Here is a 16,669-nt window from a genome sequence, read left to right as displayed (position 1 = left end):
GCACCTGGGGTTAATAACAGTAGTTTTGGAGGATCAGATGATTCACAGCATTGTTGACAGCATTTCTCAGGGTTTTTGCCAGCCTGGACAATCTCCTGCAGCTCTCAGAATTACCTTCTGAACTTGTGGGTGAGCATGAAGAGAGCCCTCCCTTCTGAATGCTCTGTGGTTAAAAGCCACAGTGCTATTTTTGAGCTCAGTGACAGGCAGGACTGAATGGCAGGAGCCCAAGCCACTCCTTCAGAGTGAATAAATGCTGAAAGAGCTGTTCCTAGAATGCCAGCTGTGCACACCCCCGTGTTCCATTGTCTCCTTGGAGGTACAACATGCTCGATATGCAGCAGGTACTGAACCTCCCTGCTGCCCTAATTCCACACCCCACTCTCATCCTCTGCCCCTCTGCATTCATGGCTTGCCAAACCTCTGGAAAAGTCTCCAGCTTGTGCTCTCTGGAGCCATCACCTCTTCCCTCTCCTGGGGATCCTCAGTTCCCTAAGCTCCCTGAAGCCACCATGCCTTAAGCCTTGTCACAAATATCTTTGGGATTCTTCTTCATCCTATTATCTTTCATTTTCTTCCCCAGTGCCTTCCTGGCAATTTTAACCAGTCCATCTCTCCCAGTTCAGTGCTTACATGAACTCCTGCAGCAGACAAAGGCTAAAATCAACTGCAATTCAAATTATACTCATGGAAGTATAAAGTTCACATGGTTCTTTATAAACTGTAACCATAAACACCTGGAGATGATTTTCAGCACCTCACCAGTGCTCGCAATCCTTGACAATGAAGGCAACTGGAGACTGCAGTGAAAGCTTAAAGTGTGACCCCCATTCCCATGGTTTTGTGTTTGAGGTTTCCTGCCCAGGTCCAGAAGGATGCTTATTGTGGATAAAGCACTGCAGAATTCCTCAGCAGCCTCACACAGAGCCCAGATGATGACTTGGAGAGGGCTGTGCTCCTCAGGCTGTTTGAACACACAGCACAGCCCGGATCTGTTGTAAGTACAGCAGTTATTGTGCAAACCACCAGATGAAATGGATGATATTGTCAGGTGAATTAATCCCCAACCAGCAGAGGTTTATGTCCAAAAAAGGAGCCAGCAAGGCCTGAAGAACTGAATCCCAAGAGAAGCTGAGCTGGACAGAAAACAGAACAATGAAAGGCACAGTGAGCTGTGAAGGAGCTGGTGAGAAGTGTGAGAGTGACCCCCAGGGAATGGCCACACCGTGCTCTGCCCTCTTTTCCTTGGAGATTGAGCACAGGAAAGGGCAGATCTATTGATGTGCTCTGGGTGCCCCAGAGAGCTCCACTCAACTGCCTGGGCTGAGTGCTGGGCCCCTGTACAGTTCATCTCCTTTCCATTGCATGGAATAAAGCTTTTCTTTCCAAAACACAAAGCACTGCTTGTGTGGGGGTGTGTGAAGCTTTGGGAACTCAAGACACTTCCAATGGCAGAAGCACTTCCCAACACAAGTGACTTCAGGGAGATCATGAGCTTATATTTCCTCATGTCACTGGCAGAAAACGCTGTGCCATCCAATTATGATGAAGAATTTAACTTCTCTTTTCATTAGAATTTCATGCATAACCGGAAAGGTCAAGAACTTCCTGCTGAGGGCTAGAAAGAGGAGGGAGCTCTGAGTTGTACCCAGCCCAGAGCATCACTCTCAGAACAGCTGAGAGAAGAAAGAAGGGAGTGGAACAAGAATGGCAGAAAATGTTCATTATGCTCACTCGAACTTCCCTGAACCAACCAGACCCAGAATCCAGACGGTCCCTGATGTCCAAGGTAGGTCCAGTGCTGAGCACTGAGCTTTCTTTGCATTCTCCAGCCTCTCTCTCCCACATCTGTTGAGAGAGTTCCTTGGAGCACAAGGGAAGCATGAGGGCCAGTGCTGGAAAACTGCAGGTGCAGTGTCCAGATAGGGTTGTTTATATTTACAAAGACAAGTTGTTATCAGATCTACTTTTCTCTTGCTAAGGTGCAAGTGTGAGGCAGTGTCTCTGGTGTGATATGAGGAGCAGTTTTTATCCATTTTGGAGACTATTCCAGAGCTGAGCATCCATTGCTCGTGCCCCAGGCCTGGTGTCCCCCAGCAGACTGAGATTCCTGCAGCAGAGTGCTGAGGATGGAGTGGCTGCTGTTGCTGGAGTTTGCAGCATCTGGTGCACAGCTGTTCCTGCTCCCTGAGCACAGCAGGCATTGCCTGAGGGCTCCTCCTGCTGCTCTGGCTGTACCAACTGCTGGTGTAATGCACAGGTGTGAAATGGTTCATGGACAGGTTTAGTCTGATTTAGGGTCAAACACTTTGCAGAACTCTAACTGAGGATTTATCCTTCTGTAATTACTTTAAAGTTATTGCATAAATGTTTGCACTGGTTTTGCAATGTCTTCATAAAAATATCTTTCAAAAATCAGGTTTCATACAATGGGTTCCTGTATTTGATTTTCATTTTTCTTTCTTTCTATTCCTCCTTTCACTCTGACCGAAATTACTCCTTGATGTCCTGTAATTCTCTCTGATGAAATTGTGAACCCTCTGCATGGCCTTTCAGACGTGTGGAGTTAGGAACACCTCAGGAAACAGGGTTTTATCACCCCTTTCAACAAGTGAATTCACAGTTAACTTGACAGAGAACCACAGTAGATGTCACCTGATTGAATTGTTCACTTTCCTTATAATTTCAAGTTTTTATACAGTTTCAATAACATTTTTATGTATCTACTCTTGTGCCTTTCTAGGAAATGCCTGCCAGCTGCTTTCTTATTTTTGCACAAATCTTATCCAATACTTATCCCTACCTTCCAGAAAAGAGCTGGTTCCCTTCCTGGATGCCAATCTCTCAGAGCAGCCCTTTTCAGCTGTCCCTTACTGAGCCCCCTCCCCTTCAGGCAGCCCCTCTCTCACCCACCCACCCTCTGTGTGTCCTTGTGCAATCCAGGCTGGGAGGACTCTCCTGCTTTTCACCTCTCCTCAAACCATTGCTGGGCTGGGATCTGTTCAGTTCCCTGAGCACAGGGCTCCAGGGCCAGTGGGGAAGCAGCAGGACATTGAGCCTGGCTCCAGCAGGGAAAGCTGGAAGGCTCCAGATTGCCAGTGGGAGCCTGAAAAGGCACCTTGGGATGCAGAGGGAAGGGGCTTTATTGCAGCTGCTGCCCAGATCTGTGTTTCTGCTCCTCTCCAGGTAAAAGCCATTGCTCCAGAGCTCTGAGTTCCAGAGTTGCTGCACTGGCTGCTGTCCTGGCTGTAATGATCCTCGTAGTGGTCATAGCCCTGTATGTGACACTCAGGGGTAAGTCCTGCTAAAAATGTAACCCTGGCCAGGAATTTGTGTCTCTGTGCCACTGACTGAGGTGCAGGCCAGGACATCCAAAGCCAGGGCAGTGGAAGTGTGGTGTGAAGGCAAAGGACAGCAGTTTTTAGCCAAGCATTGCTGGAAGAGGAAATGTGTAAAAAACAAACAAAAAAAAGGGAAGTGGTTTGAAAGTTTTAAAATCCATCAGATAAAAATCCAAAACCCACTTGAAAACTGACAATGTTCAAACACTGCAGAACTGGCGATGCAAATGTTTTAAAGAAACAAGTCTAGATCGGATAATGCTTATCCTTAATGTGATTGTAATCCTTGAGAATATTTTGAGATGTTGATATTGTATCATGGCACCCAGGTATGATACCAAAAGTCTGAAAATAATTCTGAATAAAAGCTCATTTGAGAGAGATGGCAAAGTTACACCTTAAAGGAATTTTTGTCACCTTTCTGAAAGAAAAACCTCGTGCTCAGTGTCTGAATGGATATCACTGATCTCACAACAGTATCTGAGCTACCTAGAAAGATACATTCGTTCCACAGAAAAAAAATAATTATATCTCCCTGAAAAACATAATAAATATTAGAGCCATGTGGTATATTCTTTGAAAGTTGTCAATTGAGAAGTTTTAAATGTCAGATATTGCTTGTTGTCTCATTCCAAATTTTGATTATTGAGTCAGTCTGAAAGGTTTCCACAACCAACCCCACTCACATCCCGGGGTCTCCCAACTTCTCAGAAGTGGTGAACAATTGTCAAAACCTTTAATGTGTTTGGTGTAAAACACAGGCTTAGGTGGGGTAATTGCTTTTTGTATTTCAAGGCAAAGAGTACAGGGAACATATCTGATAGTGCTCTGATGTGTGTCAAATGGGCAATACCTGAGACAGGGCAAATTAAAAACAAATAATAAACAAATAGGACAACCTAAGGAGGTGGAATTTGCTGCATTGAATAGAGCACAAAATGTGCAGTGATGTCATTTGTCTCTCATTGCTGTGGATCTGTGTGTGCTGTGCTCACATCCACTTTGCTCTGAGAAGGGCTGGAGCAGTTCTGGCTCAGTTCCAGAGTTTGGCCCTTTGGAACCAAGGCCACACCTTGGTGTGTGCTGCAGCTCTGGGGGCTGTTTGCAGGGAATGAGCAAAGAGGGGAGCTGGCATTTTGTGTTGGGTGATGGGGGAGCCCAAGAGGTGCAGCAGAGCTCTGACACTGTGTGCCACAGGGGTCATTCCTTGCAAGTACAATCTGTATTCTGATTTCTGGGTGGTCCAACAGCAGGCAGCCAACAGGACTCCACAGCATTGACCTCCCCCAGCCAAAATGTCTCAACACCACTGTCCCCCACCAGCCAAGAGGACTCAACAAAGTCACCCCCCAGCCATGGAGAGGCTCCAGGTAGGCAATCCAATGTGCCTGTGCTGCTTTCCCAAGGCCCCTCCATTGCCAGCCTTTGATCTCAGTGCAATTCCATGTGGTTTTTAGGAGCTGCTGGATGCCCAACCCAAGTGTCTCCTGCAGGCCCTGTCTCCCTGAATGCCATCCCCCTTTCCAGCTCCCCCTCTCTGCTCCTGCTGCTGCCCTGCCTGGCAATGCACACAAATGTTGGTGCTTTCAGCAGCACCTCTGCTGCCCAATTGTGCATCAGGCAAAGCAGACTCTGGCAATGGGAGAGCTGCTTTTGTGCCCTGAGCATTTCTCTGTCTGGCCTGAGCAAGGATGGCAAAGGCTGGGTCATGTTTGCAGTGCTGCTCCCTGTCTGGCTCCTGCCTGGTGATTTTGGGCTGGGATCAGCTGCAGAGCCTGTGGGGGATCCCTGGTGTTCTGGTGCCAATTCTGAGCAGGAGCACACAGGCATTTGTGTGGCTGCAATTGCCTCTCTGACCTCTCTTTTGTCATGGCATCCTTTAACCATCTCTATTCTTGTTCTAATTGGCTCTTTTTGCTTTGACAGTAAATCCAATGCAGTGTTCACAAATTGAACATCACTGATGTTAATTCCAGAAGCCAGCAGAATTCATTTAAACTGACAGAAAACTTTAGCTGTGTGGAGATTGAAGCCAGGGGGCCCAGTGCTTGATACCTGGATGGTTTTGAGCGTTACATAAATATGGAACATTCTGTGTCTTATTTTGTGGTCCTGCACATCCTGCTCTGGCCAACTCCTGAGCTGGGAGTTGGACTTGGGGATGTGAAGGTCAATTCAAACCTGAACCACTCTGCTGATGTGTGCTCAGGACAGCAGAGCTGATGTTCCCAGAGATCCTCTAGAACTTTCTTTTTATTTTCTTATTGTGAATTCACATCAGATCTGTTACCTGCTACTGCCTGCATGGAAAGAGAGCTCTAAGAGTGGGATGAACAAACAGCATTAGCATTATCTCCCAGCAGATATCCCTTGGGATTTGTCAGTATATCCATGCTGTATTTAGGCCATACATCTTACAGTTCTTGAGGCTCTCACAAGGAGCTGCCTTGAACTGACAGATCTGCCCAGTTCTTACTCAGTCAATCCTGACACAAGGGATTAATTCATCTTCCCTACCATGCCCTTCTCTGCTGAATGCTTCCTGCAGAGCCACCCATCCTGCCTGGATGCCAATCTCTCAGAGCAGCCCTTTTTAGCTCCCCTTTACTGAGCCCCCTCCCCTTCAGGCAGCCCCTCTCTCACCCACCCACCCTCTGTGTGTCCTTGTGCAATCCAGGCTGGGAGGACTCTCCTGCTTTTCACCTCTCCTCAAACCATTGCTGGGCTGGGATCTGTTCAGTTCCCTGAGCACAGGGCTCCAGGGCCAGTGGGGAAGCAGCAGGACATTGAGCCTGGCTCCAGCAGGGAAAGCTGGAAGGCTCCAGATTGCCAGTGGGAGCCTGAAAAGGCACCTTGGGATGCAGAGGGAAGGGGCTTTATTGCAGCTGCTGCCCTAATCTTTCCTTTTTTCTGTCTCTCTCTAGGAAAAAGCTGCTGTTCCACAACACGAGTTGCTGTCCTGGTTACTGAGATAATCCTGCTCCTCCTCACTGCTGTGTTTCAGATGCTCCCATGTAAGTGCTCCAAATGTAATAACAACAATTAATTTGTGTCTCTGTCCCACTGACTGAGGTGCAGGCCATGGCATCCAAGGCCAGGAGGAACAGAGGTTTGGTTTGAAGGTAAAGGATGGCAGTTTTCAGCCAACCATGGCTGTAAGAGGAAATTTATCTGAGAATGAAGTGTTTGAAGGGTCATATTAAAAAATAAAAATTTTTGAGAAGCCAAAACCTGATAGAAAACTGACAGTGTTCAAACACTGAAGAATTTATTATGGAAATGTTTGAAAGAAACAAAATCAGATAATGCCTATTGCACTTTTAATTGGGATATGGGTGAATATTTCAATCCTAAAATAATTAAGTATAAAAGTTAACTTGATAAAGACAGCAAATTTCAAGGTGACATTTTAAATGGAGTTGTTGTCACCTTCTTCAAATCAAAGCCTTGTGCTCAATTTCTATATGCATACTCACTTTATAACAACACATGATATTTTAGAGAAAGTAAACATCACCATCTGTATTAAAAACAATTTAAAAAAAAAGAAATCAAAATCAGAGCAATGTGGCACTTCCTTTGAAAAATTTCAAGGAATCATTTTGAAATTTCAGATGATTATCTTTGTTACTTTCCATCCTTTGATAGTTGACCAAACTTGAGACCCTTCCATGATCAATCCCAGATTCTGACTAAATAATGCAAATTAAGTTTAGAAACTCAATGACACAAATGGCCTTACACAAAAAACTCTGCAGAAAACACTTCTGATACCAAATGACACCAAGAATCTTGGGAGACCAGGAACATGTTCTCAGTGCAGCTTCACTGGGAGAGAATAGCAACAAATTCCCTTGGATCTGGGAGACAGGTTTGGAGCATGAATAATAATTGATAATTAAATTTGAATTAATTTTCATGAGTCCTAAATGTTTCATTACTGTTAAACTCAGTCTAATTAGTGCCCTTTATTTCACCAGATAGGATGAAAATGCAATGTGTTGGCATCAGGAATCCCAGAGGAGCCTTCCAGGTCACAAGCCAGTGCTCTTTAAATAGCACCCAGCTGTGATGGATGGTGCATCTTACTCCCATCCAGACAAAATACTGAGTGCCAGAGTCACCTCAGTGACACAGCCTGGCAGTTTTCCAGTCAATTCAGTCTTCCCAAGTCACTGTCACTTGTGCTGGAGCCTTGCTCTCCTGGGCCTGCCTGGAACCCTGCCTGCCCATGGGAAGAGGGCATGAATTCCCTGCTTTGCTTTGCTTGCATGCAGGTTTCTCTTTTTCTAGTAAACTGTCTTTATCCCAGCCCAGGAGTTTTCCCACTTTTCCCCTTGCCCGTCTCCCTTCTGCTCTCTGCCATGCAGGGGCAGGAGCCAGTGGCTTTATGGGGATTGTTTCCAGCTGGTGTCCAATGCCAAGAGGCCCAGAGGTGCCCCTGGGGCTCCAGGAGATCCCATCGAGGGGATCCTGAGCACAGCAGGATGATCCCCTCTCCCAGGGGCTGCTGAGGCTGTGTTTGATGGCCAGGACAGGCTTTACCCTCTGGGCTGCCAGGGCACTGCTGGCTCCCCCTCAGTCTGGGGCTCACCAGCACATCAGGCTGGGCATGGCACTGCTCCTGCCACATTCCATCTGCCCTGGGCACCAAAGCCAAAGGAATCTGCCATCTTCAGCTGGGAATTGCTGCTGACACATAGGATGTGTCCTCCCCCAGTTACTGCCAGCACAATGTCCTCACAGCTGCCACCTCCTGCTCTAGGAAAGCTTTAATGCTGCAGGAATGACAAACCTGCAAAGCCAAGGGCTTATTTAGGCTGAACTATTCCCACTGAAATCTTTGCGTATGGAGAACCTTCTGTACTTCCTGAAACAGGCTGGACCAATCCCCCTTCCTGATTGATGACTCTCCAGCTTTTCACCTCTCCTGAATCCATTGTTAGGTTGGGATCTGTTCAGCTCCCTGAGCACAGGGCTCCAGAGCCAGTGGGGAAGCACCAGGACATTGAGCCTGGCTCCAGCATGGAAATCTGGAAATCTCCAGAGTCCCACTGTGAGCCTGAAAAGGGCAGCTTGGAATGCAGAGGGAAGGTTCTTCTGTCCAGCTGTTGCCCACACCTTTCTTTTTCTGTCCCTTGCAGGTAGAAGGCCTTGTTCCAGAGCACACATTGCTGTGCTGGTTGTTGTCCTGGTTCTGGCTGTGCTGGCCCTCACTCTGTCTTGGACAGTCCCAGGTAAGCCTTGCTGAAAATGGAAGCCTGGCAATTAATTTGTGTCTCTCTGCCACTGCCTGGTGGCCAGGCCATGACATCCCAAGCCAGGAGGAGCAGAAGTCTGGTGGGAAGGTCAAGGACAGCAGCTTTTGGCTACCCATGGATGTAGGGGGAAATCTGCAGAAAAGTCAATGGGTTTGAATGTTCAAAAGTCCAAAAGAATAAATGGTGTGTCAAAAGAGAAAACGACAATGTGCAGACACTGAGGAATTTATGGTACAAATGTTTTGAGGAAACCAGTCAAGATCAAATAATGCCTGTTGGTCTTGTGATTGCAATCTTTGAGAATCTTTCAAGGTGATGATTTTGCCTCATAGTGCCAAGACATGACAGCAAAAATCTTACAAAACTTATGAATTACAACTCACTTGAAGGAAGCATCACAGTCAGAATTTAAAGGAATTTATTTGCTTCTTATTTTAGTAAAAACCTTCTCCTCAGTCTCTGCATTGAGTTCATTACTCTTGTTAAGTTACATGAATCATTAAATAACATTTTGACGAAAAATTATTGTTATCGCCACCAGAAAAAAAAATCCATTTGAAAATTTCTCTGAATGTTTTCAATACATCAATTTTAAATTTCAGATGCCATTTCTTCTTTCCATCCTTTGATAGCAGAGAACACTTAAGAAGCTTCCACAACCAATCACTCTCAAATGCCAGAGTTTGCCACCTGCTCAGAGAAGCACATGGGGAAGACCTGGCAAAGCCTTGGCCCCTTGGAACTTAAAAAATAGAGCTGGGGAGGAAATTCATTGTTCTTGTTCAAGGCAAAGAGTTCAGGGTTGACATGTGACATTACCCTGACATTTATAAAGTGTCAAACACCAGGGGATGGGAGAAATTAAAATCAACTTCTAAACCAGCACAAAGTAACCACGTTTAATTAGCATTTAATGCAGCTTTAACTTTACCATGAGAGACGAGACCTTAGACTTGAATCCAGGTGTGGCTTTAGTTACAGTTCCTTTGTGGGTTCAGTATGGCCTTGGTGACCAGAAAAGAAAATACACAAAGAAGCTTGACATCCAGATGGAACTCGAGAAACAAAATCATTATTAAGATACAACTTGTATAAATTAACTTTTTCGCAGTGGAACGTGACCTGATGATTTTATAACTTTTATAGCAGCATCATGAGCAACGAGGCAGAGTTGGCATTCTGTGTTAGGGGATGGGGGGTGAGTGAGGTTCAACACAGCTCTGACAGTTCATGGTATAGTGGTCATTGCTTACAAGCAGAAATTCTGTTCTTATTTCCAGATGTTCCAACTGCAGGCAGCCAAAAAGGCTCAAAAACATGGCCCTCCAGCAGCCAAAATGTCTCAACACCGTGGTACCCTACCAGACAAACAGACTCAACAATACTGAGTTCCACCAACCAACAGGACTCAACAAAGTCACCCTCCAGGCGTGGAGAGGCACCAGGTAGGCAATCCTCTGTCATTCCAAAGGGAGTTGCCAGGAGCCTGTGGGACTGACTGTTAAGGGGGACAGCAAAGGAACTGTGTGAGGATTTGTTCAGAAGGAAAACAAACAACCCCTCTGCCATGTCAGAACTCTGGAGCCCATGGAGGGTTTGCATTTGCACCTCCTTTGGAAGCAGGGCTGGCTCAGCTCTGCATTCCTGCTGCACAGGGCAGAAGTGATGCCTCTGTGCTGCCAGAGCAGAGCAGTGTGAGGCAGGGCAGGGACAGGAGGAACAATGCCTCTGGTAGCCAGCCCTGCAGGGAGCAGGATGGACAATGTGCCTGTGCTGCTTTGCCAAGGCCCCTCCATTGCCAGCCTTTGATCTCAGTGCAATTCCATGTGGTTTTAGGAGCTGCTGGATGTCCAACCCAAGTGTCTCCTGCAGGCCCTGTCTCCCTGAATGCCATCCCCCTTTCCTGCTCCCCCTCTCTGCTCCTGCTGCTGCCCTGCCTGGCAATGCACACAAATGTTGGTGCTTTCAGCAGCACCTCTGCTGCCCAATTGTGCATCAGGCAAAGCAGACTCTGGCAATGGGAGAGCTGCTTTTGTGCCCTGAGCATTTCTCTGTCTGGCCTGAGCAAGGATGGCAAAGGCTGGATCATGTTTGCTGTGCTGCTCCCTGTCTGGCTCCTGCCTGGTGATTTTGGGCTGGGATCAGCTGCAGAGCCTGTGGGGGATCCCTGGTGCTCTGGTGCCAATTCTGAGCAGGAGCACACAGGCATTTGTGTGGCTGCAATTGCCTCTCTGACCTCTCTTTTGTCATGGCATCCTTTGGTCAGTGTGAACATGGATTTTCCACACCTCTTCTTCCCTTCTGCAGGCTGTCCCCCAGCATGGAAAAAACATGGGAGAAAATGCTACTTCTTTTCTCCAGAGCAGAGAAAGAAGGACTGGAATTCCTCCCGTGCAGAATGCGCTGCCATGGGCTCAGACCTGGTGATCATTGAGAGCAGGGAAGAGCTGGTGAGATCCAAGTGCTGGGGCAGCTGCTCAGGGGCTGGAGCTGCCTGGCAAAGGGCTGAGCAGTGACACTTGTGCCAGCTCCTGCCACATGTCCTTGGGCTCTGGGCCGTGCTGCCAGCCATGGACACCCCAGTGCTGGCAGTGGGAGCCAAGCCCTGCCCAGGGAGAGGCCTCCTGGGCCTTGGAGTGCTGGCCCTGGGAGCTTCTGTGGCCAGGCCTGATGCCATGGGAAGAAGCAAACTCCCTGCCCAGCTGGCTGGGGTTCTACAGGGATTTACTCACAGGCCAAGGAGGTTGAACAGACACTCCTTTGTGAGAGCCATGGCTGTGACAAACCCTGAGAAGGCTTTGCCACCCTCACCAGAAGGGAAAAGTGTACCCCGGTATTGAGTCACACCTCTTGAAAAAAAAATACAGCTTTAATGGCAGCACAGGTGTATTTTTACATTTTTTATACTCATAAGGGGCTGCTAAAATGGAGAAATGCATGCTCTGGAGCCTTGGGCAGAGTGGCTGTAGCTGGGTGCACACTGCACTCTCTGTTCTGTGACTTTAGCACTGAGACTTCTGTGCCTCTGCTGAAGAAGAAAATGTCATTTCCATTGTTTCATTGTATTCCCATTGTTGGCTTCCTTTCCAGAGTTACCTTCTCTCAGAATCACAAGATGGGTTCTACTTCCTTGGTCTCAGATACTCTCCAGAGGAGCAGAAGTGGAAGTGGATCAACAACGTGGAGCATGACCCAGCCATGTGAGCTCATTCCAGCAAGTCCCTGCCATGCAGTGTCTGGGAAGGGAAAATGCCAAAGGCAGAGCAAAGAGCAGAGAGCCCAAGGGAGATCAGGGCCTGTGCTTTGGGGGAAGCTGATTCCTGGAGATGCAGGTGCTTGAGCACATGGCTGTGCCAAGGCCAGGGAGCCTTTCAGTGCCAGGGAGCACAGGGCTGTCCTGTCAGGATGGCAGGAGAGGACACAGCTGTAGTTGTGCTGGGCAAGGAAGGATGGGAGTGGATGCAGTTCCCTGGGGAAGGAAGGAGACAGGAGGCAGGGACAAGAGAGAGGGTGATGGCAGCACCATTGGCTGCAGGGGAGCAAAGCAGGGGAATGTTTCTGCATGGGAAAGCATTGCCCAGAAACTTTTGTGGAGATGTGGGGGGCAAAAGAGTGGAATGGGAGGGAGATTGCATCAAGGCAGTTCCTAATGGCCGTGAGAGTAACTGAGCTCAGCAGGTGCCACTTTGCCTTTCAGTGCATGTCAGGAATGGAATCACGTTTGACTTTTCTCTCCTGATCAGGTTCCGAATAGAGAAACGTTACAGCGACTATGACTGCACGGTGATTGGACGTGGTGAAATAGGAGCTGCACCTTGTAGTGGAACCCAAACAACACAAAACATGTGTGAGAAAACTGTAACAATTTGAAAAAGGCATAAGAAGGAGAGCTAAAAACAAGAGCTCCAGGCTGATATGATATCCCAGCTTGCTGTAGGAAACGTGGATGGGATGTGTCTCATTTCTCTTCACCTGCCCAATCTCTGCTCCCAGGGACTCCTGCAGCCCCCTCCAGACTCATGGCCAAGCTCAGCCCAGCCTTTCCCTGATGCTGTGTGAGCCTGGCTGGATCCCCTCTGGAAGAGCTGGCTCTGGCACACAGGAGCAGTCTGGGACTGTCTCATGCCACAGGTGGCACCTGCAGGCAGGCAGTGCCAGGGGAGAGGAGTCCAGGCTGGGGCCAGGGCTGATCCCAACCAGATCCTGGCTCTGCAAGTCCCATCCATGCACAGCCCAGTGTTCCCAGCCCTGCCTGTGCCCAAGGAGACCCTTCCCCAGCTGGTCACAGCCTGGCCTTGCCTGCAGCCACAAGGGAAGGGCAGCACAGATTTGTGGTTGGGATCTGGTGGGGAAGGGCAAGGCCAGTCCTTGCCAGGATGGACAGGACAAAGTCAGGGGTGGGTGTGGATAAACCTTCTGCTGTCCCAGAGTGTTCCATGAGCACATGGGATCCCAGAGCCTGTGGTGGAAATGGGAATCAGCAGAAGGGAAAGGATCCTACAGCAGCACAGCTCTGGGCATAAAATCAGCCCCAGTCCTGTGTGAGGAAGGGAAGGAGTGTCAGATTTGGGATCTGCTTGGAAAGGGCACAGGATGGAGAGCAGCAGAGACCAGCAAGGCCTGAAGAGCAGAGTGCCAAGAGAAGCTGAGCTGGACAGAAAACAGAACAATGAAAGGCACAGTGAGCTGTGAAGGAGCTGGTGAGAAGTGTGAGAGTGACCCCCAGGGAATGGCCACACCGTGCTCTGCCCTCTTTTCCTTGGAGATTGAGCACAGGAGGAAATGATTCCTGAGAGCTTTTCCTGCTCAGAAAAATTCAAGCCAACAGCAGAAATAGGGAGCACCAGGAAAACTGAGCTGTGATCAGCAGACAGGGAATGTCACCAATGCTCTCCCCATGTGCTTCAGTGGCTCTTGGGACCCTGGGCCTTTTGTGACTCCAAGAATTTTCCTTCTTAGTGTGTCCTTGGAGGCAGAATCATTCCTCCTTTACTGGTGCCTTTCATGGCTCTCTCCATCAGCTGCAGGATGGAGAAAGCTCTGTGAAGTCCTTGAGGAAGTGACACTGCTGGCCTGGTTTACCACTGGGAAAACATTTGCTCTGTCAAACAATCTCTACCCAGCATGTTGTGGCCATTGGAAGGGAAAATGGAATCCTACAGGAAAAGCTGTCTCTGTCTGACTTGAAAGCACCTTTTGATGTTCCTCACAGCAGCCTTCCTCCTCACTAACTGCTCTCATCAAGATACTTTGGAAATGGATTTGCACTTCTTTGCCTGACTTTCAATCTGCAAGGAACAGAGGGAGAACATGGAGCTGTAGCAGAACAATGTCAGTGTCAGAGCCCAGGATGTGCAGAGTTATTCCAGAAGGAAGCTGAGCTGGAGGGGCTCTTTGCTTGCAATCACTTTACTGGAGAGGCTGGGAGAGCATTCTGTGTTGTGTTATAGATTTCTGCCCTTCTGTTTTCATATTGCAGCTGCTGGAATGTGCCCCCTGGGCTCAAGTGGGCTCTCCTGAAGGCAGGGCCAGGGAAAAGCCTCTTCCCTGGGAGCCACTGGCCCTCACTGGGAGCCTTCAGCAGGCAGCAGAGGCAGCAGCTGTGCACCAGAGGGGTGGGAAGGGGAAGCCACCCTGGGGCCTCTGTGGAACTACACAAACCCCATCAAACCCAGAAAGCCACAGGAAGTCTCAGGACTTAGGAGCAGCTCTGGCTTGCAAGGAAATCCCTAGCAAGGGCAGAAGTTTGATTGGAAGTGCTTTGTTTCCTCTGCCTCTGTGCTGCTCTTGTTCACGCTTCTCTGATCTTGTGATCTGCATTTTACAATAAACTTACCCTTTAGAGCTTGTGATTCTTGGATTACCTCTGGCATCCCTACTGCCAGGGAAGGGTGAAACATTTCCTCCTCACTCTGGTGGGCTCAGGGTCTAATGCTGATGCCGAGGCCAGGCAATCCCTAAGCAATCCCAACCTGAGCTCTCGCTGCTTCTGTGCTCAGTGCCTCAGAGAATGCCAGGCTGGTTTAATTCTTGCTGCAGCTGGGCAATGAGTGACACTGCCTGGGACAGGCCAGGCTGGCAGCAGCAGCCCCAGAGGGCACATCCTGGACACAGGACTGGCTCCATCAGTGACCTTTAGCAAGGAGAACCTGTGACAGGGACAGCTCCAAGAGCTGATGCTCAGGGCTTGTCCTGTTTCTATGGACCTGTATCCCAAGTGTGTCTCAAGCCACCTGTGGAATTCAGGATACACTTGGTGGAACAAATGCTCTGAGTATCTTGGCAAAATTCACAACCAAGGGATTTTGATTTTATTTCAGGAGAAAACAATGAATGAAGGTAAGGTTCTTAAAAGAAACCACCCCAAACCATTAAAAATGCCAGAAGATGTTGCCTAGAAGTAACCAAGCAGAGGCTGACATGAATAGACATTGCAGACACAAGGGATATTTTATGTAAACTAAAGATATTCCTGCTGTACTGCACATGGAAACAATTTTATCTGACTCTAAATGAGAATTGTACCAATGCAAGAGAAGCACCTCAGTGCCAAATGGGCACTTCATGGAGGATGCACTGCCACTGCAGATTTGGTGTCAGAACAGCAGGCAGGGCTCAGGACACACAGAGAACACCTTAAAGGTGGCACTGACAGTGCTACAGAGCTCACAGCATCACTGGCAGATTGGTTTCCTTTTGAGCACAGGCTGCACTTTCCGGAGCTGGTTTGGGTTTGCTGCTGCAAAGGCTTCAAATGGTGAGTGACTTTGCAAGGTGCTGAGTGTGATGTTTGCTCTGGGGTGAGTCACAAATTATCTGTAAAGAAATTCTGTTCTTTCTTGGAAGTGGCCCATGGGAATCTCAGGGGTTTAACAGGACCAGGTGCTGGTGCTGCCCCTGGGTCAGGACAAGCCCTGGCATCAATCCAGGCTGGGGATGAGCAGAGGGAGCAGCCCTGGCAGAAGGACTTGGGGGTGCTGTGGGTGAGAGCTGGCCCTGCCCCAAGCCAGAGCCCCCCTGTGCTGGGCTGCACCCAGAGCCCCAGGGCAGCAGGGGAGGGGGGATTCTGCCCCTCTGCCCCGCTCTGCTGAGATCCCCCTGCAGGGCTGCACCCAGCCCTGGGCCAGCACAGCAAGGACAGGGAGCTGCTGGAGCCAGAGCAGGGACACCAAGGGATCAGAGGGATGGAGCAGCTCTGCTGGGAGGAAAGGCTGAGGGAATTGGGATTGTTCAGCCTGGAGAGGAGAAGGCTTTGGGGTGCCCTCATTGTGGCCTTCCAGTGCCTGGAGGGAGCTTGTAAAAAAAGAGGGAGAGTGACTTTTTACATGAGCAGATAGTGACAGGAAAAGAGTGAACAGTTTTGAAGCAGAAAAGATTTAGAGCAGATATTAGGAAAAAGTTCTGTACTCAGGGGTTGGTGAGACCCTGGCACAGGTTTCCCACAGAAGCTGGGGCTGCCCCATCCCTGCAAGTGTCCAAGGCTGGATGGGGCTCTGAGTAACCTGGGATAGTGGAAGGTGTCCCTGACCATGGCAGAGGGGTTGGAATTACATAAAGTCCATTCCAATCCAAACCATTCCATGATTCTATGATCAGTGAGTGACAAAAGGTAATCAAAGATCATTTGGTGTAGCTGCAGCCAGGAGGCAGCAGACAGCATCCAACTCTGCCTCTTCAAATCAGTCCCATGAGAGCCCTCTTGTGAAATGCCAGGCTTTTTTCTTAAAATGTTTACATTTTTCTCCCTCCATCATGGCAATATTTTAAATTCATTTTCCAATGATAAAGTCTGGATTGTATTTGTGCCTTTAGCATCGAAGATATTCCTATCTTGTTTATCAACTTTCAATTTAGAAGTTTTCTGGCATCATCTTGGCCAAATTGATCAGGGAATGTGAAGGTGCTGGTGAGTGTCTCAGTTCCAAGCACCTGGGGTTAATAACAGTAGTTCTGGAGGATCAGATGATCACAGCATTGTTGACAGCATTTCTCAGGGCTTTTTGCCAGCCTGGACAATCTCCTGCAGCTCTCAGAATTACCTTTTGAACTTGTGGGTGAGCATGAAGA

At 48.6% G+C, this 16,669-nt stretch overlaps 1 protein-coding gene across 1 annotated transcript; it reads left to right on the top strand.

The window, feature by feature from the left end:
- The first annotated feature begins 1,597 nt into the window (after positions 1–1,597).
- LOC116995633 (C-type lectin domain family 5 member A-like) lies at positions 1,598–13,819 on the top strand. The gene is made up of 10 exons (XM_033058489.1): positions 1,598–1,789; positions 3,187–3,294; positions 4,592–4,711; positions 6,266–6,359; positions 8,490–8,578; positions 9,883–9,955; positions 9,992–10,047; positions 10,910–11,052; positions 11,693–11,802; positions 12,346–13,819. Exons 1-10 carry the CDS (start codon positions 1,708–1,710, stop codon positions 12,470–12,472), a joined length of 1,002 nt encoding a protein of 333 aa, XP_032914380.1. The 5' UTR covers positions 1,598–1,707; the 3' UTR covers positions 12,473–13,819.
- Positions 13,820–16,669: the final 2,850 nt, after the last annotated feature.

Source organism: Catharus ustulatus, chromosome 4, assembly GCF_009819885.2.
Source record: "Catharus ustulatus isolate bCatUst1 chromosome 4, bCatUst1.pri.v2, whole genome shotgun sequence".
In the NCBI taxonomy this organism is placed as follows: domain Eukaryota; kingdom Metazoa; phylum Chordata; class Aves; order Passeriformes; family Turdidae; genus Catharus; species Catharus ustulatus.
This window is presented reverse-complemented; position numbering and strand designations above follow the sequence as displayed.

What these genes read in the sequence shown, in the direction of transcription:
- LOC116995633 (XM_033058489.1), top strand. Translation starts at nt 1,708, where the DNA reads ATGGCAGAAAATGTTCATTATGCTCACTCGAACTTCCCTGAACCAACC. An exon ending in CAAAATGTCTCAACACCGTG is followed by an intron (nt 9,956 to 9,991) that starts GTACCCTACCAG and finishes AACAATACTGAG; the next exon opens with TTCCACCAACCAACAGGACT. An exon ending in CAGGCGTGGAGAGGCACCAG is followed by an intron (nt 10,048 to 10,909) that starts GTAGGCAATCCT and finishes TCCCTTCTGCAG; the next exon opens with GCTGTCCCCCAGCATGGAAA.